At 39.7% G+C, this 27,892-nt stretch overlaps 1 protein-coding gene across 1 annotated transcript; it reads left to right on the top strand.

Moving 5' to 3' along the window:
* LOC105513256 (protein ZNF365) lies at positions 1 to 27,346 on the top strand. Its single transcript, XM_011944104.1, has 5 exons — positions 1 to 317; positions 638 to 1,393; positions 13,078 to 13,258; positions 23,638 to 23,675; positions 24,422 to 27,346. Exons 2-5 carry the CDS (start codon positions 651 to 653, stop codon positions 24,681 to 24,683), a joined length of 1,224 nt encoding a protein of 407 aa, XP_011799494.1. The 5' UTR covers positions 1 to 317; positions 638 to 650; the 3' UTR covers positions 24,684 to 27,346.
* The last annotated feature ends 546 nt before the right edge of the window (positions 27,347 to 27,892 follow it).

The raw sequence follows: 27,892 nt of genomic DNA, 5'->3' as shown, positions 1-27,892 counted from the left end.
TTGTAGGCTTAATGCCACTGTGCATGGCTTGAGTAATCTTTCCCGTACTTGAGGATAGGTCCCGAGCTTGCTGTCTTAGGACCCATTTTGACAATTCATGTGAGTTTTCATGTATTCTTGTGTTCACGCATCTCGGATTGTATCCTTAAAATGGGGCACGGTTTTGCATTTAGTGTACCAAATTCAGGAGGGCAGGAAACTTGAATTCCACTTCTGGATCTACCACTTTCCATCTGACCTTGGATTAATGGCTTTACTTCCTTGCTCCAGTGTTCTTATCTGTGAAGAGGGGATGTTACTCACCTTTTTGATTCTAGGTAGGAGATGACAAACTTTTTCTGTAAAAGTAGTAAATATTTTAGCTTTTAGGAGCATAGAGTCTCTGACTCAGTTACTCACCACTGCCATTTTGGTTTACAATAAATAACACAGAAATTGATACAGCAGCAGTAAATAATGCAGAAATTGATGTGGATAGATTTGGCCCATGGGCTGTAGGTTTTAATTGCAACATGAAATATTATATGCAAAAGTCACTTAAACCCAAAAAGCCTCTGCTGTCATGGAGATAAGCAGCAATCATTTTAGTAGTGTGCCTTTCAGCAGACACGTAAACTACCTATTTTCTCCCTCCCAGGACTTTTAGAGTAATGCAACAGAAGGCTTTTGAGGAAAGCAGATATCCCTGGCAGGAGTCCTTTGAGAATGTTGCTGTGTGCCTGCCATTCCGCTGCCCGAGGTGTGGAGACCATACCAGATTTAGAAGCTTGTCATCCTTGAGGGCCCATCTGGAGTTCAGTCACAGCTACGAAGAAAGAACCCTCTTGACAAAATGCAGTGTCTTTCCATCCCTCAAAGACACAGACCTAGTCACTTCCTCAGAACTCCTGAAACCGGGAAAACTGCAGAGCAGTGGCAACGTGGTAAAGCAGAAACCGAGCTATGTTAACTTGTACAGCATTTCACATGAACATTCCAAGGACAGGAAGCCATTTGAGGTGGTGGCAGAGAGGCCTGTGTCCTATGTGCAGACCTACACTGCCATGGACCTCCGTGCAGACTCGCTGGATGGGCCACGGTCCGGTCCTGGACTGCCCACCTCAGACACCAAAGCTTCTTTCGAGGCACATGTCAGAGAAAAATTCAATCGAATGGTTGAGGCTGTGGATAGGACCATTGAGAAGAGAATTGATAAACTCACCAAAGAGTTGGCCCAGAAAACTGCGGAACTGTTGGAAGTTCGGGCAGCTTTTGTGCAACTGACTCAGAAAAAGCAGGAAGTTCAGAGACGAGAGCGGGCCCTGAACAGACAGGTGGATGTGGCCGTGGAAATGATAGCTGTGCTGAGGCAACGCCTGACAGAATCAGAGGAGGAGCTTCTTAGGAAAGAAGAGTAAGTGTTGCTGACAGGGGATGCTAACCCCATTGCTTTAAGCAGCACCCCAATCCCCTTACAAACAAATGCTAAGCAAGGTTGATTTTTGCTATTTGCAGGTGCCTTGATTGCATTTCTTATTGATATAGTTGAACCAGGAGGCACAGGGCTTTGATATCATTTACCTTCTGTGTGCATGGTCTGCAACCTAGCAATAAAGTCAAATATCTAATTCTTTCTCAGCTGGGAATTTGTAAACTACAGATAATGTTTTTAGAGAGAAGACTAGCACAGCCTAGCCATGGGGGGATCCATTCCTAGCACCAAATGGCATGCAAGGGTGAGTTGAATGGGAAGGCAGAAAGAGTGAGCTGAGTGAGCTCATCTTCTTGACAGTTTCTGTATTATAAAGTCAGTAAGGCAAGATGCTGTCTTAAGTTCAGAAACATTCCTCCAGTATAAATAAGTTTGGTTTATTTGCCATGTTGTATTATCTGCCCAGATTAATTAAATGTTAGTAGTTGAGAATCCATTTAATTTAGTTTATATTTGCGAGAAGCAGACATTAGGAAACCCAGAGGAAAGACTTTCTGATATTGCTGTACTTCTATGATTTAAGTTTGAGACTTGACTTTTTGGAAAATGATGTATATCAGATTAAGTTTTGCCCACTTGCAAAGAGTTGAGATTGGTTTTCACAAGTTGTAGATCATAGAAGCTATTGCTTGAAAAATCATCATACTTAGAGAAGCGTTTCCTTATCAGTAAGTATAGATTTAACCCAAACTAGAAAAGTATACATAACAGGTCAGTGTATTTCTCAAATGCAGAATGTCGGATTTCATTTTAAATAGAGGCTTAGAAATTCATGGAACCAAAGGACATTAAAATTGATGGAGTAAAACATCCTAGAAGGTAGGTTTCCAAATAATTTGAGTTCTATCATAGAGATTGATTTAATGTCATCCTTTCTTTGCCCTCTGGTACTCTTCTATTTTGTGTTGTCTCTTAAAATGTAATAATTAAAACTTCCTGAGACACTCCATAGATTAAAGAGATCATTACTTGCTATCACTTAAATGCTTCCCTTGAAGGGAAGCCTAGACATTTTTTGTTCAGGCGAGACATATTTTAAATTATGTAGTTAGGATGGATTTGAATCAGCCTCTGACTTGCTTTGCTCCTAGGGAAATAATCTCTAATGAAAAATGTTTCCCTTTTGGTTTCTGCTGTTTCCTGGTGGGAAGTTAGTGTCTAGACCCGTTAATGGCCACTGAGGTAACCTGCACTGTGCTGTTGAAAGAAGGGCAGATGTGGTTACTCTATGCGTTAAGAGAGACCTGGAATTAAATTTGAAAATTTTTGCTTCATTTAAGAGCAGTGAGTTTAAAAGGCAACCAAATTAATTTTTTGAACTTATTTATTTGTTGTATTTTACTTATTAATTACACAAGTACTAATGAACCTGAGATCTGGAGTAGTAGTTGCCTGGAGTGATGGGTTCAAAAATGCTTAATTGTTAAAAATATCTGACTAAATAAAAGTGGGCTATGCATGGGTCAGTTACATGTTATGGTTAATCCAAGGCTGCCACCTGAGCACCAGCTGAAAAACTAATACATGGAAAAACTTGAATAGGACAGAATTATATGTGTAAAAATAATTTCTCCAGTCCAAGCACATCCTATCCTATCCTTCAGAGACAGCCACTGTTAAGTTCCGTAAATATCCTTCCAGACCTTTCCTGTGTGCCTACAATTGTACACACACAGATTCCATTTTTTCTAAATGAAATCGTGACACATACTGTTCTGCCACTTGCACATTGAATTGTTTTCGTTTTTAATATAATAGATTTTAGGCATCTTTTGTTTACTAAATACAGAACTATATTACTCTTTTTGACTGTTGTGTAGTATTCCATGGTATGGATGCATCATGATCCATTTAACCAGTTTGCTATTGATGAATACATAGTTTTATTCCATTTCCCAGTATTAAAAATAGTGCCTTGGTTATTACCCTGTACATGTTTGTTCAGATTTTTGTGAGTATACCTGAGGATAAATTACGAGTTGATTTTTTTTTTTTTTTTGACAGTCTTACTTTGTCACCCAGGCTGGAGTGCAATGGCATGATCTTGGCTCACCGCAACCTCTGCCTCCCAGGTTCAAGCAATTCTGCCTCAGCCTCCCAAGTAGCTGGGGTTACAGGCACCCACCACTGCACCCAGCTATTTTTTTGTATTTTTAGTAGAGACGGGTTTTCACCATGTTGGCCAGGCTGGTCTTGAACTCCTGACCTCAGGTGATCTACTGAAGATTACAGTCGTAAGCCACCAAAGTGCTGAGATTACAGTCGTAAGCCACCGTGCCCGGCCACAAGGTGATTTTTACATGTCATTTTTGGACTAATAGAAAAAAGCAATGATATTTTAAAAAAAAGAAAAAGTATTTTAAATAAAAGTGCAGGCAAATTGCCTTAAACTTTTAAACATAAACCAAGTCTTCATTTTTTTTAAACATTCATTTGGGCCAGTCCCATCAGTTTCTGTATTCAGGTCTAAAATAGTCACTCTTTCTGTACATAAAATGGGACTGAAGGAGTCTTGTTTCCAGGGAGGACACTGGAGCTCTTGGTCTAAGAATGGGACTATGGACAGCGCCCTCAGTGTCTGCAGCGTCTAGCCTCCCCACCCCCACGCCCCTGCCCTCTGAATGGGGATGCAGAAGGAGCTGCCCACCTGTCACACTGCTAATACTGGGTTGATTTGACTGCACCTGCCTAGCTGGGCGGTGGGTGCCTCTTCCATCCTAACCACTACCTCAGAGAGCTGTGCCTTCCACCAAAGAGTTGGCCTTTCAGATAAGGGAAGACCCTATTTTGCCAAGGACCATACCAGGAGTTGTGTGCCCCTGCCAAACACTTCCACATGAGCTCCCTAGGCCCATTTGTGAGAGAAAGTAGGTTGTTAACAGTCTCATTCACAACTGACTTAAACTCTAGGGACCCTGTGAAACACAGATGGTAGATATGGTTTCAAAAAAAGTAAACATCTATTATTTAAAATTCACGTAGGCTTCTTTTGCTTATGGATTTTCTCCTTCAACTTTTTTTTTCTTTTTTTGAGACGGAGTCTCGCTCTGTCGCCCGGGTGGGAGTGCAGTGGCCGGATCTCAGCTCACTGCAAGCTTCGCCTCCCGGGTTTACGCCATTCTCCTGCCTCAGCCTCCCGAGTAGCTGGGACTACAGGCGCCTGCCACCTCGCCCGGCTAGATTTCTGTATTTTTTAGTAGAGACGGGGTTTCACCGTGTTAGCCAGGATGGTCCCCATCTCCTGACCTCGTGATCCGCCCGTCTCAGCCTCCCAAAGTGCTCCTTCAACTTTTAAAATCCTTTCTTTCAAGTTAAAATAAAAGGCCCAAAGGCTGCTTCTGCCCTGAGGGCATCTATAGGCTGAATCAGCCAGGTTGCAGAAGTTGTACATATATACTCATAGCAGACGAGGTTGTTTGAATTGAGAATATACTTGACCCTTGAACGACTCAGGTTTGAACTGTGCAGTTCCACTTAAATGCAGAGGTTTTATTGTCTGTGCCACCATTGAGACAGCAAGACCAACCTTTCTCTTTCTCCTCCTCCTTTACAATGATCCATTTCCATTTAATGAGTAGTAAATATATTTTCCTTATGATTATCTTAACAACATTTTCTTTTCTCTAGCTTACTTTAAGAATGCAGGTATGTAATACATGTAACATACAAAATCTGTGTTAATCATTTGTTTATGTTATCAGTAAGGCTTCTGGTCAGCAGTAAGCTATTAGGAGTTAAGTGTTTGGAGAGTCAAAAATTATACTTGGATTTTCAACTGCATAGGAGATTGGTTCACCTAATTCCCTGCATTGTTCAAGGGTCAACTATTTTGCACTTTTATACTGGTCAGTCTCATTGTATCCCCGTAGAAGGTATCTGCAGGTTTTGGAGTGCAAACCCAGGGGAGAAGTTGCTCATTGTCTTGACAAAGTCAGTGTAACTTTAAAAGTTCTAGTGAAACAGGTATTTACTTATTGAAGAGTATTCAGAGCTGGTGGGTAGTGCTGCCTGTAATCAGGTAAATCAATCCTGGAAACGTTGCGGTAAGCCATCCCTAACAAGAAAGGATGGAATTAGTAGCTAGGTTGCTGGCTGAGTTGGTCCTATGGGGTTTGGAAAATTTGAGTATAATAAAAGTAATACAGAATTTACATATACACTTTTCTGCAATATGGTTGAAAAGTCCTGATTGAACATCTGTAATGTGCCCAGGGCTGTGCGAGGTATGTGTGGGGGAACATAAAATGCTTGCTGTCTTTCCCTAAGGTGTCTGTGCTCTGTATAGGAAGAATAAGGGATACCCACGAACATGCAAGGGGAGTTTTGAGAAGTGCCTCAATATAAGCCACAGTTTCAAGTTGGTAATACATTAGAGAACAGATTTTTCTATGTGGAGAGGCCACACTGAGGAAATGAGGAGGAAAGGCTGAATTTGTACTGATGGCCAGAAGAGAGTGACCTTGAAGGGGCATCAGGGAGGGCTGCTAGAGATGGCCCCTGCCTAGACCATGTGATTTCTGATTTGAGAACCAGAAGATTGCCCTTGTTTCCTGCAGGATAACACACTCATTTTATACATGCTGAAAATAAGGCCCAGAGCAGGGGAATGACTTGCCCAAGGATAGAGATTTAGTAGCAAAGCTGAACCTGGAATCCAGTTTCTCTGTCTCTCTGCTGAGTGCTTTTTCCATTAGTTCACTGTGTCCCAGCCAGACTCCTGAAAATGTGATTTTTTTTCCCCAAAGCGTCAAGACTTATGTAATACTGAATGTGGCCCATTTTGGATGGGTTTGCTTCTTTGCTATTTTGAGAGGGCTGCCATGGTGACATCATTTATTTTTCTTATGTGATTAAAGAAAATGTCAGCTGGCATCTGAGGTGTAGGGAGGCAGGGGAAGGGTGGCATCATCAGTGTGGTCATGATATTAAGCTTCCAGAACACCCAGTCCAGGGCTTTTGACTTGACTCTCAGATGTCTTTGTTTAATCGGGGTAGGGCTTTTGCCACTGCTAGGCTTTGATCTCAATGAGAGGCCTCTTTGTGATTCCATCTCTAGTTTCCATCCTACTCCCTTGCAGGCAGTGACACATAGAATCTGTTTCCCTTTTTCCTTCATCATTTGCCTCATTCCAGCCTAAAGCCATGCAGAAGACAAATCTTTATGAGTGTTTGCTGAGCAGCAGATACTGATCTAGGTTCCGACCATGGGATGGTAAACCAAATGCGTCCAGTTCCTACCTTCATGGACCTTATAAACCAGAAGGGAAAATTGACGTTAAACAGGTCATTAGGGGGTGTGACAAAAGAGATATAGAGGGGTTGGCCTGAGCTAGGTAATGCCCATTTAGGTTTTTATCCAGAACTGACCTTGGAATGCTGGCCTTTAAAAGGCAAATCTGATTTGGTAACTTGCTTTGCACGACTAAATCCTCTTGCCATTTAATTCATTCCCATTTTTTGATCAGCTAAAGCAGTGACTAGGCAATGTAGTGCCCAGACTGATTCATGGCTAGGAAGCAGGCCAAGAAAAACATCACGTTGGATATAGAGGTCAGTGGTGTGGAGAAGGGTCTGTTTGCTCCACATTGTTGGTTTGTGCGTATAAATGGGGTCCTCTCTTTTCAGGCTGTGTGCCTTGCAGACTTAGAAACTCATACAGAATAAACGAGGTGTCAAGCATTCCCTCTCAGGGTTGGCATATGGTAAAATTCGGAAACCCAGGAAAGTTTTCTATTTCTGTCTCTGCATATTCTCTTCTCTCCACTCCCCTGCCTCCTACCACATGCCCACTCTACGCCCTTGGGACTCAGAATATGGTATTGGTCAACTTACAACTAATGAGAATAGTTTGATTTTCTCATTAGAGTTAAGGGCCAAGAAGAGTAGAGATGGGCCACGCCTCCAGACGTGCAATTGTTGCAGATTTGTGGTGCCCCAAAGAGAGGGCAGGAGCCGACTCCATGATATGGGTTTGCAGCCAAGCTCGCTGTGCTCGGAGGTGGTCGACTCCTGCTTTGGGATTTGCCTTGTAGTTGACATTATGGTCCGTCTGAGGTGCTCTGTGATCAATAGCTAGACTATTTTTAGCCAGAGGTATTTTTACCATTTCATATTCCTCTGAAGAGGTTCATAAATCAGTCAAGTAAAATGAAATTTAAATAACTTGGTGGAGCTTTGCCTTTGGGAGGAGAAGCTGATGTTAAAGTGTTTAAGAATAGAAGAGAGGCATCAGTTTTAGGTCCCACCCCCTATTCCTGTAGGAGGTACCCGTTGGTTACTCATTGGTTTGATGCCCCAGTACTTGTCTGGAAAAGGAAAATAGAAACTTAAGGATATCTGTGTTGGTTAACGATTTTCAAGTAGAGATATAGTTGCACATTTCATGCATTCAGCAGAAATGCATTAATCCCGTATTGTGTGCTGGGCTCAGGTTAGGTGCAGGGGGTACCTGCAGACAGTGAAGGAGCACACAAGGTCCCGAACTCACTGATTTTATGGTCAAATGGGGAAATGGCACACTGGTTCATTGTGATGTGCATGGTGATAGGGTACAAACTTCTGTGGAAAACACAGTAGGCCGTGTCATGTACACCTGGGCGTGTGTCTGAGAATACTCCCTGGCAAGAGAGTCTGAGGTTAGAGGAATAGTTAATTGATAATTAGTTGTGGGAGCTTTGGAAGAGGAGGAGGAATGACCCTGGCAGAGAGAACAGCATATCCAAAAGTAAGCATGGCTCAGTGCAAAAATGAAGGAAGTTAAAACAGACGTAAGAAATGGTTTGTGGATAGTAGATTATAAGAGATGATAGGATCAGCATGTTGTCACTCATTAAAATGCATAGTTCAATGCCTATGCAAAATTGCAGTGAGCACCACAGTGTGTGAACACATATTTCCATTAATCTCTGCATATGCTTCTAGGTGTCTTGGTCACATGATAGCATGTCTTTGATTTTTCTGAATTAACTTGTCTTTAACCCATCTCAGAAGAAGTAACAGAGGATTCCATCTGTAAAAAATGAAATAATATTATCTATTTTTCAGACCATATAGTCCTCCTGTAAATGAATGAATGCATGTGTGAATGGATATATTTTCTAACTGAAGGTTTGGCTCTCTGGAAAGGACTTTTTCACTCATTGCTCCTCTTCTACTGTGTTGGTTTCTGGATACCTATCAGTCTGACAGATTTCCAGATCTGGAAATCATTCTGCATCATAAGGAGCTTCAAGGTCAGTTTCTTATATTGTACTGGTATTTTTTTTTTAAGTGTCAAATATTGCTTTAAATTAGCATGTTTTCTACTGAAGACTAAAACCTCAGATTTAATAATATTTGGCCTTTTTTTTTTTAATGAAGAAGAAGTCAAAGATGGGGCCGGAAGTGGCTTAGAATCAGTTAAATTTCCCCAGCACTGGTCTGCACCCACACCCTGATTGAGTTTCACTCAGGTTGGCCCTTATCTTCTCATCTGGCCTTCCAGCTTTCACACTGTATTCTGAGTCACAGGGTTGAGAACCAGAAATAAAACCACACAAGTCTTCTACTGTTCTGTCCGATAGCATCATATTACTCTTTTTCTTAGTCACATTTAACTAGCTTTGTAATTACGTGTTTATTTCAGTATTTCCTTCTTTCATTGTTTGACTCTCTCACTACATGTATCCGTTATATGCTAACGTAAATAACATATTTTTATGAAAAATAACTGTTTTCCCAAAAATAATTTAGTGAAAAGAGTGGTATTGTTTTAAAAGTTTATGTGTGGCTTCATAGAAGGCAGCTGGACTCTGGTCAGTCTGTTGCACATTCAGTCTGTTGCAAATTTGTTGTTTTGGTTGAAACAGATGAAGAAAATCTAGTCTCCCACAGATACGTAGTAGGAAAATGAAGGGGTATTTTAATAGCCTTCTCAGATAATCGTGGATATTTTGCTTTGGTGCTGTGCCAAATGTGACAGTTGGTAGTTTCTTAAAGAGTCATTGCAATGTGGGATCTGAAACTGTATCAGTGAACATTTTGTACTTTCTTACCTTGAAATCTATTGGTCTGTCTTGCACTTTGAATGGATATTTAATTGTTTGGAGTGTAATTATGAAAGAGGTTACAAATGCAATGTGTTTAACCCCTTTTCTTTTCCATTCAGAAAAACCCCAAGATTCTATGGGGAAATAAGAGGTGGTTCTGGATATTCATCCAGACTGAACAGAATGTGAATGAAAGGTGAATCTGAGATGTACACACATGATATTCCACAATTAGTTGGTTTTGATACCTTTTTCATCTAACAAAGATACCCTACACAATCTCAGTATGATGAACTCCAGTCTTTGTCTTATATTTAACCTGTCTTTTAAAACAAAATCACAGTATACCATCAAGCTTGTTTTAACTGTTTGTTTTTTTTTTTTTTTTCCACCTTAGTTAATGTAATACATCTACAAACTGAAATTAGGTTAGCAGTTTGTGCCAGGTTGGTTGAAAAATACAGAGGGTATTAACTTCTCAGCTTCAGGGCACAAGATAATTGGTTGAGAGAAGTTAGAAAAAAGATCCTTCTTTTCTATGACATGGCATAACAGTCCGGGAGTGTATTAAAATTAATATTAAAAATTAATATTATCAGTATTAATATTAATTTTTAAAAATTTCATATGGAACCAGTGGCAAAATATTATGTGATTTAAAAATACAGCCACAATCATGAAAGGCGTTGCATTCAAATTTGTTCTCTTGCTTTTGTGATGCTAATCCCCTGAGATTAAGCCATCAAATGTTGCCGTCTTTGCATATGCTAGAATGCATAGCATGAGAGTCCTGGAATAGCAAATGTGCACAGAGGTAAAAGACAGGAAAAAATATACTGCATATTGACAGTAACTTCTGAGTGGTGGGATTTTGGGTCATTTTTAGTTTCTTCCTTGTCCTTTATAAACATTAATTACAACAAATACTTATTCAATATTGGGTGTCAAACACAATTGTGTTGAGTGCTGGACTTAGAGAACAAAAGCTGATTCTGTCCCTGCCCAGTTGAGTCTTCCAAAAGGTCAATTTTTATATTTTCCTTAATATATGTGAACGATTTCCATAATAAGATACAGGAAATATCGACCAAAATGAATTTTTTAAAATGGTACTTTTTTTTTTAACTTTTGGTTGTTTGCCCTGTAAGTACAGTTTGGAGTGATATTTAGTTATCCTAAACTAAATATTTAGGATAACTAAATATCACCCAGGAAACCTCTACAACAGGCTTGTAGAAATTTGGATTTTCAGACACCAAATGAATTCAAGCCTTATTTTCCTGTGGTGCATTTCCAGAATACTCCATCCCAAAGGACCTAAATCATAAGCAAGAACCACGAAAGGGCTGAGGATGCATTCACATGGGCCTGCCACTCCTTTGCTGCTAGTTAAAGTTTGTGGCTCAGGTAGGAGACAGATCAAAGTGAATGATGGTAGGGCTTAAAAATTGGCTTGTGTTCATGGCCTGAATAATGAAGACCTTGAAAAGTACACATCTTCTATGGAGGGCTAATATGGAAACATCTGGAAATAAACTTGAAACTTGATGATTAAAAAAATTCTTTTCCAGAGGGACTCTTATTTCTTGTGTGTGGATATTTCTTAGCTACTGAAAGATGATGGAATTATTATGGAGTTAGGGTTTATGTTTGATCCTGGATAGGAAACTAGAAAAAACGGGGGCTGGTATCACTAGCATTTCTTTGAGTGAATCATTATTAGAGCTAACCTATTATCTGTATATTATACATATTATAAATATGTAATTCCCAAAGTTTCGTAGGGATGTGTGATTCTATAGGAAGTGTCAGAATAAGTTTCAGTATGGCCAAGTGTGGCGTAATATATTTGTGAGAGAAAAGTCATGACTAATTGTAAAAGTGGCACACTGACTGGTAGTACAGAAGAAAAGAGCTGGAAGTCACTACCAGCTGTTTTGCAAAGATCTTATGTAAAACTCTGGCTTCCTGAACCAGACTTCCCTGAAGTTCTACTCTCAAGAGAATTATAGAGCGCAGTAGAAAATAATGATCAAGTGGAGGTTGAGAAGATGCAGAGAAGCCAATGAATTTAATTGACTGTCTAGAACAACTGAATGAGGTTAGATAAACAAAAATTAGCATTCACGAATCAAAACTGAAAGAGCTGAAAGGACAGAAAGTAGAGTCTTTAGAATCTTGGGTAAGTTAAACATGGCAAAAACAATGAGAGGACGTTCCTTGAAGATTGAGAGAGATTTTGGAGACATCTAAAGGAAAGACTACCAAACAGATAGTAAAATTATGGAACTCATTAGCTCCAGGGGGACTGGCAGAACATACAAGGGTGATGACTAAAAGGATATTCATGGCTTCTTATTAAGTGAAGACAATATGGTGAAGAGAACTCTGGCAATATACACCTATTCATAGTGGTCCTTGGCCTGGGAAAGAGGGTGTGGAGAGAGGGGAATTGAGAGTTGAGGGTCAGGTAGGAAAAGAAGGAAAACTGTGTGTGTATGTGTGCTTGGGTGGGTGTGTTTGGGGATGAGTGTGATGCTCATGAGGATGGCTAACAAGATAATGGTGGTGGTTTCAGGATAATGGAGTTTCAGGTGATCTTTCCTTTTTTATATTTCTAATGGGTTATTTGAATTTTTTAAATAAAGAGCTTATTTATAAATCAGAAAAAAATACTATTTTCATATTTCCATTAAAAATGAAAGCAAAATATAAGATGGTAAGAAAGTTATTAGAATTTTTCTGGATTTGTAATCTACTTGTGAATTATGTAGTTGAAGTATTTTGCTCAGCTTCTTACAGGAGGGCAACCCATGCATTGCTTCTCTTATGTCAGCATTAGAATAGTTTTCCTGGTGGTCTTTGGGTTGACCTCATGGTAGCTGTATAGGCTGTTTTGTTCTTAGCTGAAAAATGTACTTTTGGACAAGATGACTCATTTGATGTGCTGTTTTGGTGCTCAGCTTGGTCTCTTGCTCCTATACTTTCTCTCCCTGTAGAGTTTTCTCTCTCAATCGCCAGACTTTAAAAATCCAAGTCAGAGCTTGTCTTAAAAACAATGCATCCAATGGTTTCCTATCTCATTTGTAATAAAACTGGAAGTCTCACAGTGACCTGTGAGGCCCTACCTGGCTCCCTCCTCCATATAACCCCTTACTGTACCTCATACCTATCTGCATGTCCCTGGTTTGCTCTTGCTAAACACCTGCATGGCTTCTTCCTCAGGTCTCCGTTCAAATGTCACCCCATTCAAAAGGTCGTTTCTAACTTTGCTTTTTAAAATATTATTCACTCCTTTCCTTCCTCTGTCACTGTCCCCTTGCACCCAGTTTCAATTTTCTTAGCACCTATGACCATCTGACATATATTTATTTGTATGTTTTATAGTGACTATCTTCTACTAAAATACAGTCTCTAAATGTAATCACTAAGAGTTGATTACCTCTTTCATCATTGCCGTGGAGTACTACTGCCTAGGGTGGTAACTGACAAATAGTAGGCACTCAATAAATATGTGTTGAATGAGTGAATTCCTTGCCTCATATTTCCATTTTGTGTTCTGACATTTTTGCCTTACAGAGAAGTTGTCACATTCAACCATTTCCTGGAAGCGGCAGCTGAGAAGGAGGTTCAAGGGAAAGCCCGGCTCCAGGACTTTATTGAGAATCTGTTACAGCGGGTAGAACTGGCAGAGAAGCAGCTCGAGTACTATCAGAGCCAGCAGGCTTCTGGCTTTGGCCGTGACCTCAGCGGGCACGTGGTGAGTCACCCTGGACCGGCCACCAAGTGTAAGGTCCCTGCGGTTGGTGAGAATGGGCTGAGGACAGAGAAAAGGGAGCTGGGTGACTTGCAGGGACTCTCTAGACATCATTTGAGAGTATTGCCTGGGCCATGCCTATATGGAAATGTTACCTGGGAGTCCAGGACGCCTGGAAATAAGGTAAATGCTGCGTGTGCCATTTCCAGTCCCTCTTCACCCTCCCACTCCACACCATGCTGAGTTGGTAGAAATATATATGTTTTTTAAATTTGTAAAATAGAAGAGTTTGAAGTATCCAAAGAAATCATTCATTTCAGTTTTGATGTTCAGGTAGCTTGGAAGTTATTATCATGTTTTGGAGCTCTTCAAGAAAATCTTATGAATTTAGTAAAGTAAAATCAAATCACATACACATTTTTTTTCCTTAATAGGGAGGCAAACACTGTTCAACAGTCTCTACAGGTTAAAATTCTTCATATAGATTTTCAAAAAGACTGAAAGATTCACAGGTGATAGTTCTAGGTTAGATTCCTGCATACAGTTTTGCATATAGTTTCAGGAGTTTAAGAAATGCCTAGAGCCCAGATGAGATCCCTGGATGTGGATAAAGATCCAGGTTCTCATAAGTGGCTTGATCAGGATTCCCTTGGTCTCATTGGAGGGCAGAGGGAGGTACAAATAACCATACCCTAGGTCGGCAAGGGGACAGGGGCAGGTGGTCATATCTGCCCTCTCTACAGTTCCCTACAACAAAGCCAAGGAAAGAGTTTTGGATGCCCCAAAGCAGTTTATTTATAACATTTCCAGTACTTATTGAACTTTATTTATGCTTACTTCCTTCCTAGAAGTTTTTTAAATGATTTTTTTCTTACTGCCTCCACCCCCGCAGCAAATGGGCTCTATTATAGGGAAAAGAAAAATAGGCAACAACATTTATGCTGATCAAAAGATTAGCAAGGTTGCTACTGGTTGATTAAAAAGTTTACTTAGAGCTTTCTGGAAGCCAGGGTGAAAAGGCAACATGATTAAATAATAAAACTAATTGTCCAGAAGAAGGAATGAGATGAAAGGCAGGTGGATAAAAGAAGAAACAGCAGAGAGGAAGGACGGAAAGAAATTAAGAAATCCTACATGGTGCTTGCTGTAATCGTATACACTTGGCCTTAGCGCAGCTCACTGATATATGCCCCAGAACTTTCCAGAACAAAAAGAGACTGGAAGGAATTGTGTTACATCTGTGAGGTTTCAGGCACTATATTCAAAGCAGTCTCATCCATGTAACATATTTATTATTTTCTGGATGGATGTCTGTGGTCTTCTATGTGAAACGCTTCTGAGGGGGAAGTCATGTCACACCTTGATCCCTCTCCGTCGCCTCCTTGGGAAACCATGAGAGTGTCCAGCCTTGACTAGCTGTGGCTGGAGGGACTATCTGAGTCTCTTTCTGCCATCTTCTTTCATCCTGCCCTCTCAAGAGAGGGTTGGGGCATGAGGTTATGGTACCTAGATGTGAGGTGAAAAGGCCTGAAAATACCTGGCTTCCAGTTTATTCTTACCCTGCTTCTGACTGGGCAAGATAGTTGGTCTCTCTGGGCCTGTAGTTCTTCTGTAAAATGAAGGGGTTGGATTCAGTGCTTTCCAAGTTGTTTTGGCCTCTTAACTTATCTGAGCATCACCTGACTTTGATGGTTAGGAATTCAAAAATTAAAATGTAGCATTGACACTTTCATATTTAGAATTATAAGTCATCCAGAGCTAAGAAATGTATGAAATCTTCCGATACTCAGTCAAGAGGAATCTCAAAGAGAAGAAACAATGGAGGGCAAGGAGGAAGAAAGGAAGCCCATTGATTCTCTCTTTTAAAATTGTTTTTGCTCACCTCTTTTGCTTAGTTTACTTTTTTGGCTTGAAAGTTGAACATTTTTTAAAGAGACATAGCCAGTCATTATTTCTCATCAAGCCAAATAATGTAATCAAAAGTTGAGTAGCATTTTGGCTCTTCTAGTTAGATATGTACGTGCAAGATTATATCCAGTTGTGTCGCTTGACAGTGTGACACGTTCTAAAAAATGTGTGGTTGGGCAATTTTGTCATTGTGTGAGCATCACAGAGTGTATTTACACAAACCTGCATGGTATAACCTACTACGTGCCTAGGCTATATGGTTTGACCTATTACTCCCAGGCTATAAACCTACACGGCATGTTACTGTACTGAATGCTGTAGGTGGTTGGGGCACAATGATAAGTATTTATGTATCTAAACAGAGAAGAAGAGAAGGCACAGTAAAAATATGATATTATAAGAGGTAAGAAATAGTATAGCTGTGTAGGGCGTTTACCATGAATGGAGCTTGCAGGATTGGAATTTGCTCTGGGTGAGACAGTGTCTGGTGAGTGAATGTGAATGGCTAGGACATTACTGTACACTACTGTAGACTTTATGAACACTGTACACTTAGGCTACACTAAATTTGTTTGAAACTTTTCTCTCAATAATAAATTAACCTTAGCTTACTATAACATTTTTACCTTATAGACTTTTAAATTTTTTGTTAATTTTTTGACTCTTTTGTAATAACAGCTTAAAACACAAACATTATATAGAAGTACAACAATATTTTCTTTTTAAAATTTTTTTTTATTTTTTAATTTTTGATTTCTATTGGTTTTGGGGGAACAGGTGGTGTATGGGTTACATGAATAAATTATTTAGTGGTGATTACTGAGATTTTGGTGCACCCATCACCCAAGCAGTGTACACTGTACCCAATTTGTAGTCTTTTATCTCTCACACCCCTCCCACCCTTTCCTCCTCCACCCCTTCCCTGAGTCCTCAAAGTCCATTGTATCATTCTTATGCCTTTGCATTCTCATAGCTTAGCCTCCACTTGTGAGTGAGAACATATGATGTTTGATTTTCCATTCCTGAGTTACTTCACTTAGAATAATGGTCTCCAGTTCCATCCAGGTTGCTGAGAATGTCATTATTTCTTTCCTTTTTATGGCTGAGTAGTAGTCCACAGTACATATAAACCACAATTTCCTTATCCACTAGTTGATTAATGGGCATGGGCATTTGGGCTGGTTCAATATTTTTTCATTTGCAAATTGTCCTGCTATAAATGTATATGCAATTATCTTTTTCATATAATGACTTCTTTTCCTCTGGGTAGATACCCAGTAGTAGGATTCTGGATCAAATGGTAGTTCTACTTTAGTTCTTTAAGAAATCTCCACACTGTTTTCCATAGTGGTTGTACTAGTTTACATTCCCACCAGCAGTGTAAAAGTGTTCCCTTTTCACTGTATCTCTGCCAACATCTATATGGCCATTCTTGCAGGAGTAAGGTGGTATCACTTTGTGGTTTTGATTTGCATTTCCTTGATCATTAGTAATGTTGAGCATTTCTTCATATGTTTGTTGGCCGTTTGTATATCTTCTTTTGAGAATTGTCTATTCATGTCCTTAGTCTACTTCTGATGGGGTTTTTTTTTTTCTTGATAATTTGTTTGAGTTCCTTGTAGATGCTGGATATTAGTCCTTTATCAGATGCATAGATTGCGAAGATTTTCTCGCACTCTGTGGGTTGTCTGTATACTCTGCTGATTGTTTCTTTTGCTGTGCAGAAGCTTTTCAGTTTAAGTCTTATCTATTTATCTTTGTTTTTGTTGCATTTGCTTTTGGGTTCTTGGTCATGAAGTCTTTGCCTAAGCTATTGTTTAGAAGGGCTTTTCTGATGTTATCTTCTAGAATTTTTATGGTTTCAGGTCTTAGATTTAAGACCTTGATCCATCTTGAGTTGATTTTTGTATAAGGTGAGAGGTGAAGATCCAGTTTCATTCTTCTACATGTGGTTTGCCAATTATGTCAGTACCATTTGTTGAAAAGGGTGGCCTTTCCCCACTTTGTTTCTGTTTGCCTTGTTGGCTGTAAGTATTTGACTTTATTTCTGTGTTCTCTATTCTGGTCTATGCTGTTCCATTGGTCTATGTGCTTTTTCTTAATTATTTTTTAGACAGAGTCTTGCTCTGTTGCCAGGCTAGAGTGCAGTGGCATGATCTCGGCTCATTGCAACCTCCACCTTTTGGGTTCAAGCGATTCTTCTGCCTCAGCCTCCTGAGTAGCTGGGATTACAGGTACCTGCCACCATGCCCAGCTAATTTTTTATATTTTTAGTAGAGATGGAGTTTCACCATGTTGACCAGGCTGGTCTTGAACTTCTGACCTCAGGTGATCCGCCCACCTCGGCCTCCCAAAGTGCTGGGATTACAGGCATGAGCCACCATGCCCAGCCCTATGTGCTTATTTTTATACCAGAGAAGTACAATAATATTTTCTTTATGTCCTTATTCAATAAGGTTTTTTTCTGTTTTTACATTTTTTAATTTTTCTTTTAAGCTTTTTTTTTGGTTGCTAAAATCTAAGACACAAATGCACACAGAGCCTGGATTATCAATATTCCTGTTCACATCTTGTCCCATTGGAAGGTCTTCAGAGGCTGTAACGTGTACTGAGCTGTCATCTCCTATGTCACAACGCCTTCTTTTGGAATACTTCCTGAAGGACTTGCCTGAGGCTGTTTTACAGATAACATTTTATTTTTATAGAACAGCTACACTCTAAAATAGAAAGATAAAAAGTATAGTGTAGTAAATACACAAACCAGTAACATAGTCATTTATTGTCATTATCAAGTGTTATGCTCTGTACATAATTGTGTGTGCTATACTTCTATGTGACTGGCAGCACAGTAGATTTGTTTACACCAGCATCACCACAAACAAGTAATTCATTGTGCTGCGACCTTATAACAGCTGTGGTGTCACTTGGTGATAGGAATTTTCCAGCTTTATTATAATATTATGGGACCACCCTCATATATGCAGTCTGTCGTTGACTGAAACGTAATTTTGTAGTACATGACTGTGTATATGTGTGCATCACAAACAAATGTACCTATACATGTACATGCATGCATATACACACATAAGTACATGCACAAAAATGTACACATACATATATACATACAGAAATGGGAAATTAATTAATATTTATGTTTGTACCTTCTGTATTCCAAATATAATATGATCTACCTTCACGGACTTGCTCTACCGAAGGAAAAATGGACTAATTCAAATAAAATACAGTGCAGTTACAATATAGCAAGAAATTTAGAGATGAGAGCTGTGTATGAGTGGGGCATGGTCAGGCTGTGGTGAGGGAACTGTTTGAGGGTTGGAAGGTGGATACATTACCCAAGGAAGACCAAGAATGAGGTATGTGATTTCTGAAAGGATTAGGCAGATATGGTTTCCCCTTGTTTTCTTGTATAGCAGTCTAAACTCTGCTTTGAACCATAGTCAGCCACATTAAGAGACAGTGTGCACACCCTGTAGAACATTTTTTCTTCTTTTTTTTTTTTTTTTTGAGGCGGAGTCTCGCTCTGTCGCCCGGGCTGGAGTGCAGTGGCCAGATCTCAGCTCACTGCAAGCTCCGCCTCCCGGGTTTACGCCATTCTCCTGCCTCAGCCTCCCGAGTAGCTGGGACTACAGGCGCCCGCCACCTCGCCCGGCTAGTTTTTTTGTATTTTTTAGTAGAGACGGGGTTTCACCGTGTTAGCCAGGATGGTCTCGATCTCCTGACCTTGTGATCCGCCCGTTTCGGCCTCCCAAAGTGCTGGGATTACAGGCTTGAGCCACCGCGCCCGGCCCATTTTTTCTTCTAACAGTCTGTTTCATTGTCATACAGGTTGAATATACCTTATCTGAAATGCTTGGGACCAGAAATGTTTCAGATTTTAGATTTTTTTAGAGTTTGAAATACTTGCATGCAGCTTCCTGGTTCAGCATTCCTAATTCAAAATGCTCCAGTGTGAGTATTTCCTTGGAGGGTCATGTTGGCTCTCAAAGAGTTTCACATTTTGGAGCTTTCAGGTTTTGGGTGTTTGGGTTGGGGATATTCAGGCTGCGGTAGTTAGCACTATGTAAAATTATATTCGTTTGTTTATTCGGTAATTGTGTTCCCCTCCTCACTGAGAGCAGTTTCCTCAGTACCAGTAAGTTCTGCACCCCAGCAAATATGTGTTAAATGAATTACTGCTAGTCCTGATTTAGCAACCTGCAGGACATAAATGCAACACTTAAAATAAGATTATCCAAGCTGTTTCATGACCTTCCATTTGAGCAGTTGTGTGAGTGATTTTGACAGATGGGATAGTAGGTCACTTTGTGTCTAATTCGACACCATTTTTCAGAGCATAAAGATACAATATCTGAGTAAGCATATTATATTTTTAGAAATCAGCCAGGTGAACAAGAACATAAATGCTCAAGGGAATTGAGGGAAAGATACAGATGCCAAAACATTATTTCAGCAAAGGCACTAAATGTGAGGGGAAGGAAATTTTTCCATTGCAAAGAAGATTCTTAATGCTGTAAGTCACCTTAGAAAGAAGAAACTTACATATCAATCTAGGAATTTCACTGCTCTCTAGAGGTAGTAATGAGAAAAAGAGGGAAGAGAAGAGAGGGAGGGAACTTAGGTGGTGTAAGAAGGGAAATGAGGATCTATGCTGTTTTTGTAGTGCAGCCTTAGTGGAGAGAGTGAGATCTGGGCTGGGGATGGTATTCCTCATTGTTCTAAAGGAGGAAACTCAGGTGTGCAAGAAAGAAGGGGAGAATGGGGAGTAGAGTCAGAATGTTCTGTTTGTTCTGTGGTGCACTAGGGTGAGAAGCTATCCTTGGTATGGCTGAGGCTTCAGAAGCCTGGGTTTCTGGGCTCTCTATACCTTCACTAAGCTAGGCCAAAGATAATATTCAAAACTTTCTTTGTTAAAAGCATCTGAGTTATTCTTTGTCTCTATAGCCACAGATATCCTGGGCAGATTTGGCACTTTGATGATATCCTGGGCACAGATTTGGCAGTTTGATGATATCAAAGACATGGCTTCTTATTTTATAGGTGAATGCATATTAGAGGCTGAGCATCCCTATTCCAAAAATCTGACCTTTTTTTTTTTTTTTGAGGCAGAATTTTGCTCTTGTTGCCCAGGCCAGAGTGCAATGCTGTGATCACAGTTCACTGCAACCTCTGCCTCCCTGCTTCAAGCAATTCTCCTGCCTCAGCCTCCTGAGTGGCTGGGATTACAGGTGCCTGCCACCATGCCCAGCTAATTTTTTTTTTTTTTTTGTCTTTTTAGTAGAGACAGGGGTTTCACCATATTGGCCAGGCTGGTCTCGAACTCCTGACCTCAGGTGATCTGCCCACCTCAGCCTCTCTAAGTACTGGGATTGCAGGCATGAGCCACTGCGCCCGGCCAAATCTGACATTCTAAATGCTCCAAAATCCAAAACATTTTGAGTGCTCTCCAGGGTCATGCTCAAAGGAAATGCTCGTTGGAGCATTTCGGTTCTCATATTTCTGGATTAGGGTTGCTGAACCAGTAAGTAGAATGCAAATATTCTGAAATTCTAAATCTGAAGCACTTCTAGTCCCAAGCATTTTGGATAAGATTTAGTCAAACCTGTACTTAGGTTGGCTTTTAGTACAAGGTTGTTTGTGTTTTTCCAACCTGGGACCTTGATCAAAGGCTCTTTTGATCTTCATCTTAACATCCTCCTCTCCCTAATCAAAAAGAAAACAAAAATGTTGTACTAGGAGAAAATGGAAGTAGGTAGACGGGCTAAGTGAGAAAAGGTTTTCCATCTGCCTGAGGCCAAAGGGGCCAGGAGGAACAGTGGCCTCTTGTGTTCACGGAGGGAGCAGAGGAAATTCTGTGGTGGCTGTGATGATAAACCCCAGCCTCTACCCCAAACCTCATCATTTATAGGATCCTTGGAGGAATTCTAGTCCAGCCATTGATTCCACTTAATTTATTGTGCACATACTTCTTCGTTCTTATATTTATGTACATGAACACATAGTTTTTAAGAAGACAGTAGAGAGTGAAGGCTTGCTCAGACTTAGAGTCTGCTAACTTGGATTTGAAGCCCAGCCCAAACACTGGTAAAGCACTGAGGCTTCAAGTCAGTTACTTAACTCTGCTACCATAGCTTCCATATCTGTAAAATTGGAATGATGGTGCTTACCTCCTAAGGGCTGCTATGAGGGTTAATTCTGCCTGTTATGTGGTCAGTATTTGATCTGGTGTGTGACATTTACACATGCACAATTTATAGTACCTTTGTCTGTGTGAGCTTCATGACCCATCTTTACTCATCTTTATCATGCATTTCCCTCTCGGTAAGACACAGTAAAGTCCTTTCATTTATTGAGGTCCCAGCAGGGCCCATTAGTGACATTCATAGTCACTAAGGTTGGAGTTCTAAAAACATTTTTGAAGTCAGAGATCACTTTGAACATGTGATAACACTGTTAGCCTTTTTCTTAGGGAAAGAAGCATACATACACATGTATTTGTTCTCTCTCTCTCTCTCAATTTTCTCAAAATTCCAAAGAGCAGTATATATACAAACATATGCAACAGATCATTCAACTGCCACTTACATACATACAAACAGTAAAGTGAACACATTTTGTTATGCTCCAATAATTAAAAAAAAAATAAGGAGGAAAGATTTAAAGGAAGAAACACCCTGTTTATTTTTACAGTTTACACATTGACTGAAGTTCACTGAAGGAGCCCAGCTGAGAAATACTTTTTGGTGTTGGTGGGGTAGAGAAAGTTGATGCCAGTGCCTTCGGGTCCCCAGAAGCTACCAGCCTGGTGCTTTCCAGAGCCATGTGTCCCACCTTCTTTGTATGTTGCATAATCTTTGGGACCTCATGTGAGAATGGTGCCTTTTTCTGTTACAATTTACTAATCTCAAGCCAAACCCAGCCTGCATGAACAGAGTCAAATATTGCTGAGTTCTGATTGTGTCAAAAGACAGAACACAAGAATCCTGTCTTGTCTCTTCATGACATGAGCCTCCTTTTTTTTTTTTTTAAGGAACCTCCTTTGTGGCTTGCTGCAGTCAGAAGCATGCAAGCGATGATCCTGTTAGGCTGAGCTTGGGTTTTCAGATTATTTTAGTACAGCAGGGACACATGTCTTGGCCACACTGGCCCAATACCAAGGTGGCCTTTTCTCCATATTTTATTTGTCGTTTCTCTTCTTCTGTTGGTCTGCCTGCTAATGTGACACCACTTATTCTAGTGAAAGCTATATGAGGAAGATCAGGATCAGGAGAATGGAAATATACTGCATATACACTGGATGGTGACATCTCTATCACAAAATGATAATTCTCAATTTATTCTGCAAATGATAATATTCCAAGCCCAGCCACAAAAGTGCATGCAGATATTTTATTGCATGAGTTATTAGGAGTAGGAAATCATCTCAATGAGAGACAGCCTCAGGGACAACTGTGGGGTTGTTCTTCATATTCTCTCATTTTAGAAATGATGTATTATAGGCAAGAAACCTTTTATGTCAATGTTCTCCTTAGTTGATACATTGTGACTGGCCACAGCTATAGATTAGCTGCAAATACAGCCTGCATCAATCAAGAAATCATAGCAGATCATTTCAGGTTTTCAAATTTTATATATTTATTTTATTTCAATAGTTTTGGGGGGAATAGGTGGTTTTTGGTTACATGAATAAATTATTTAGTGGTGATTTCTGAGATTTTGATGCACCCATCACGTGAGCAGTGTACATTATACCCATATGTTGTCTTTTATCTGTCACCCCACTCCTTAAAGAACTAAAAGTGGAACTACCGTTCGATCCAGCAGTCCCACTACTGGGTATCTACCCAAAGGAAAAGAAGTAAATTACATGAGAAAGACACATGCACACACATGTTTATAGCAGCACAATTTGCAACTGCAAAAATATGGAATCAGCCTAAGTGCCCATCAACCAATGAGTGGATAAAGAAAATGTGGTATATATAAACTGTGGAATACTACTCAGGCATAAAATGGAATGAAATAATGGTCTTTGCAGCAAGAGGCCATTATTCTAAGTGAAGTAACTCAGGAATGGAAAACCAAGTATCTTATGTTCTCACTTATAAGTGGGAACTAAGCTATGAGGATGCAAAGGCATTCCAGTATTTGAAAACATATTTCTTCAGATGTTGCTCTACCGGGAGGCTCTTTTGAGTGTTTGAGATCTGTTGACATAGACTTCTCAGAAATCTCAGAACAAGTGCCCACAGAGGCTCCTGGAGTAAGCAAGCGAAGACTGAGCATGAGATGTTCTTGTTCACCAGTGCGATGGATGGTGCTGCAGGTCATGCTACCAGTAACAGTTACTGACTCCCTTAATGGGAATGCAAGTTTTAGAAAATAAAAGAAATATTTTAAAAACCAAATCCAGCCCTCAAATGCAGTAACATTTTTTCTTATTTGTCTTCCTTCAGCTTACAGACATCTCCTCAAATAGGAAACCCAAATGCCTGTATGTATGTCTTTTTATACTTGGGCCATTTGATAATGTTTGTATTGTATGTTTTCCTGTTGCATTTTGTATGAGATCATATCTATTTTATATGATATCTATATTATAAATGGATTTGAGAGGCTTAAGTGAAAACTGACCTGCATGTGTACCTAACTTTGTGAAAAGTTGATGTGACCTTTCACTATCCTACTAGTCTATTAGTATATGCCACTATGATGGTACCGGAGGATTGTTTTTAGAGTATTATATTGTATAACTTTCTCTCATTGAAGTATAGCGTGGCCGTAATAACTCTGTATACTATTAATGTAGTTCATGTACTACATTGTTTATGTAAATTCATACTGGGAGTTATATGCTTTCCAACGTCTATGCAGTGAATTTGTCTGAGTCTGCTAGTCGTCACTTAACGAGTCAAGAGACATGAGTTCTGGTCCCATCTTCTCCATAGACCAACTGTCTGTATTATTCTGGGTAGTAATTAACATTTTCTGTACCTCAGTCTTATCACTGTAAATAGGACTAGTAATATCTCCCTGGGAATTTAGTACCATGTGATCATTTCATGGAGACCACAGGAATTTTTGGAAGAAAAATACCCATATTATGATTTGTCTTTGTGGTAGCATTATCACCACTGTAGCATGTAGGAGAGATTGTGCCATGAGTAGTTATTCTTTTAAGGTTTTAAAGAAATCTTTCTTTCTGCTCATCTCTTCTCCACTCCCCCCAACCCTCTGTAGAAGCCGAGGGCACCCACATTCGGTGTGTAACCATCCTGATCTCAAGGCCCATTTCCACCCAAAGGGAAGGAACTACCTGAAAAAGGCCAAGGATGACAGAGCCAGCATGCAGCCTGCCAAGGCCATTCACGAACAGGCCGAGTCCTCAAGAGACCTCTGCAGACCTCAGAAGAAAGGGGAGCTCCTGGGGTTTGGCCGCAAAGGCAACATTAGGCCCAAAATGGCTAAAAAAAAGCCAACAGCCATTGTGAATATCATCTAAAAGGGTGGGTGGTGCTGGACCAATCATCGCTGGGCTTTGGGGAACGTTGTTCCAGAGGCCAACAGTAATGTCCTTCTGGAAACATTCCATGGTAAGACACATTGGAAAAGTCAAGGGCATAACACAGGCAAGCACCTCGATTAACCAGAGGTTACCAAATGGGAATCTTAGTGAACCAGAATTTTATTATAACCCCCTTTTAGAAGCTTGCAAATTACAGAAAGAATAAAAAATTAAATCAATCCTAAAGCTCTAACTTCTAAAGTAACTGGCCCAGTCTCCAGTAATCTTGGCCTCTGGGCTTCTATGCAGTGGTCATTAAATTTCAGGCCCAAGGCCACACAAAATGTCAGGCCTAGGGAGAAAATTCATTGTGCTCACTGCTCTCCAAAGTGTGAGGCAAGGAATGGGAGTGTAAAGTTCTGTTAATAGCAGTAAAATGAAAATATTTGTGTTTGTGTATAACCTTTGCCTCAGCTAATTTGAAAGCCTCCAAAATAAGGATTCCCATTCCCTGAGTATTCTGGTTAATCAAGATTTCAATTTCTGGGTTGCTCAAGGGACTCATTCAGTCAGACTTCAGTTCTCATTTCGACAGAGTGTCTTTCAGTTCGTTTGTTTGATTGAGGTTTTTTGGTGGCCTAGATGCATGTTTATTCAGATTTTGGTACACCTCTGCCGTCTTGTTTGGCTGAGTATTCTGCACCCACAGACCACGGTGCCAGCCTCTATCTTAATAGCTGCTTCTGTGGATCTGGGTGGGGAGTGCAGTAAAACCCTCTTTTGATTAGCACCCAGCATGGGCTCAGTGTCTAAGTGGTTGGAATGACAGTGGACCGCACGCTTGGTGCATTGTGACCATCCTGGAAGCACTGCGGGGGTCGCCAAGCGCTTTCCTAAGACCTGCTTCCTGGACAGTGTCACTGGCCCTCTCTCTCTCTGCTATGGGCATGACTTTCTCTTCACTGGCTTAACTTTTCCACTGGGTGGTTCACTTCACCTCCTGCTGCTTCTGTGCCCTGTTAAGGCTTCAGGTATCTTTCAACCAAGTATCTGGAGTGTTCACTGTGTGTTGCATTCTCAAGTAATTTCTGAACTAAACAATGCATGTAGGAGCTAGAATCTGACACTGTTTTCCCCTCCTTGCTTCCCTAAAATGGCTTTTGTTTCCACAAAGAGCTGTTAAGAATTTCCTGCTGTATGATTTTCCTCAAGAATGAATTTCCATGTTATTTTTTCCTTAAATTTAGCAATATCATCAGGTCTTATGCAGAGTTTACAAGTGCTGACATTCTTCTGAAAACAGGAATAATTTTGTCCACAAATATATACATATATACATATATATAACACATACAAAATATATATGTTAAGTATATTAATAATTTATTTTTAAATACTCATGGAGAAAGTGTGTTTGTGGTGGGTGGTTTTTAAACTATATATGTTTGTTCATGTAAACTGAATTCTCTTATTTAAAAAATCAAAACTAGAACCTAATTAACATTGGCAGAATTATGATTGTTATTGCAATAAGCATCAGATTAGCAGTGCATTAAAAATAGGTAATAAAGCAGTTGCTTAAATGCCAGTCAATTAAAAAGTGTAACTTATCATTATACAAACATTTTGAACCTACCATAATGAAAATGTCCATTTTTGAATCTTCACTTTGAGTTTTGGTTTCTGGGGGGTGGATATTCATGTGATGTATAAGCAGCTGTCAAGTGGGGAAAAACATTGTTGTGAATATCACTGTTTTAGGCTAACATTGTAAAAATTGTAATGTTATAATTATTTTTTATTTGAAGAATTAAGTTCCCCCTCTAAAGTTATTTATTATTGATGCTTATACTATGATTGCACTTTAGCCTTTTACATACTAAAAACATGACTTGTTAGTTGTATCGCATGCTCTTTGTCCCGTACTGTGTGTGCAATGACAACTTGTTTCTGTTTTATTTAAAGTAACTGACATTTTGGATTTTCACCTAACATACCTAGAGGGCATGGCAACTTTCTCTGACGGTGGTACCCCATGATCTTCAGGAAGTATCATAATGTCATCCTACTCTACATTTCACAAGACAAATTATTTTGAGATTTGTTTATTATATTAAAAATCTTTTTAAGTTCTCACTAAATTTTGACCCCCATATAAAGAAATGTGTTATGTATGTTGTGCCTCCTTAGAGACATAAATTTAGTGTCAAAACATGGGAGATGGCTTACTCAGAAGCATACTCCACTTAACACACCATGACCCGAGCTAAGTGCCATGTCCCGTTTGTGTCTTATTTTTAAATATTTCCTTTGTCCACATGGGCAGTTGACCTTAGAGTTAAGGCGGTTGCTTTTTTGAAGAAATCACCAAAGTGTCTGGGAAACTATGTTCAAGGTTAAACTGGAGAGTAGATTTAATTTTATTTGTCTTGTAGGGAAGAAATCTTCCCTTGAACTGTTTTTCTTGCTTTTTCCCTTTTTCCCAAACTAGGTTACAGATCCTTATCTGCAAGGTTCAAGTTGCTTAGACACTGTTTTCCAGTATTCTGCAGGGCCAGTCAGTTGTACAGAAGTTGGAATATTCTGTTCCCAGAATTAAAGAAGTTTTTAGATTATGAAATATTATGATAATAAAGCTATATTTCTGACTAATGTGTTGATATGTTTTGTCTATCTGGAGTGTTTTTTGGGGAGCCAAGTATGTTGGTCTACTAACAGGAAACAAAATGGTCCTTCATGAATAAGCTGTTTATCATACGTATAATCACCAGGATCTTGTGTACCTATAGGTTTTCTTGAAAATTTAGCTAGATCATTTTTGTTCATCATAATGCCTATGTCTAAAAGTTATTTTTGCATATGTTCACACTGAGACAGCTTCATTAAAAGCCCATTTGGCACTTTTCCCCATCTTCCTCCACAACCATGAGTAATTTTCCTACACTGTATTTTTAAACTTGTCAGCTCTTAGCAATTCATAAACCGATTTCACAGTATATATCCCAGCCTATATATGCTATACGTCCAAGATATTGCAAAGCCCAGAGAGTGATCAGGATAGATAACAGAGAGAAGTATATGACTGGTGGAATTACTCAGCCATTGTTCTTTTAAGAACCATGAAATCAGGAAAATTTAGGGGACTCCACTTGTTTAGGAGCTGTGAGAGTTATTCGGGAGGTGACCTTAGTCTGCCTTTATAGTTG

The sequence above is a fragment of the Colobus angolensis genome, unplaced genomic scaffold (genome assembly GCF_000951035.1).
Source record: "Colobus angolensis palliatus isolate OR3802 unplaced genomic scaffold, Cang.pa_1.0 Scaffold226, whole genome shotgun sequence".
Classification (NCBI taxonomy): Eukaryota; Metazoa; Chordata; class Mammalia; order Primates; family Cercopithecidae; genus Colobus; species Colobus angolensis.
This window is presented reverse-complemented; position numbering and strand designations above follow the sequence as displayed.

What these genes read in the sequence shown, in the direction of transcription:
- LOC105513256 (XM_011944104.1), top strand. Translation starts at nt 651, where the DNA reads ATGCAACAGAAGGCTTTTGAGGAAAGCAGATATCCCTGGCAGGAGTCC. An exon ending in GTGACCTCAGCGGGCACGTG is followed by an intron (nt 13,259 to 23,637) that starts GTGAGTCACCCT and finishes GTCTTCCTTCAG; the next exon opens with CTTACAGACATCTCCTCAAA. An exon ending in AATAGGAAACCCAAATGCCT is followed by an intron (nt 23,676 to 24,421) that starts GTATGTATGTCT and finishes AACCCTCTGTAG; the next exon opens with AAGCCGAGGGCACCCACATT.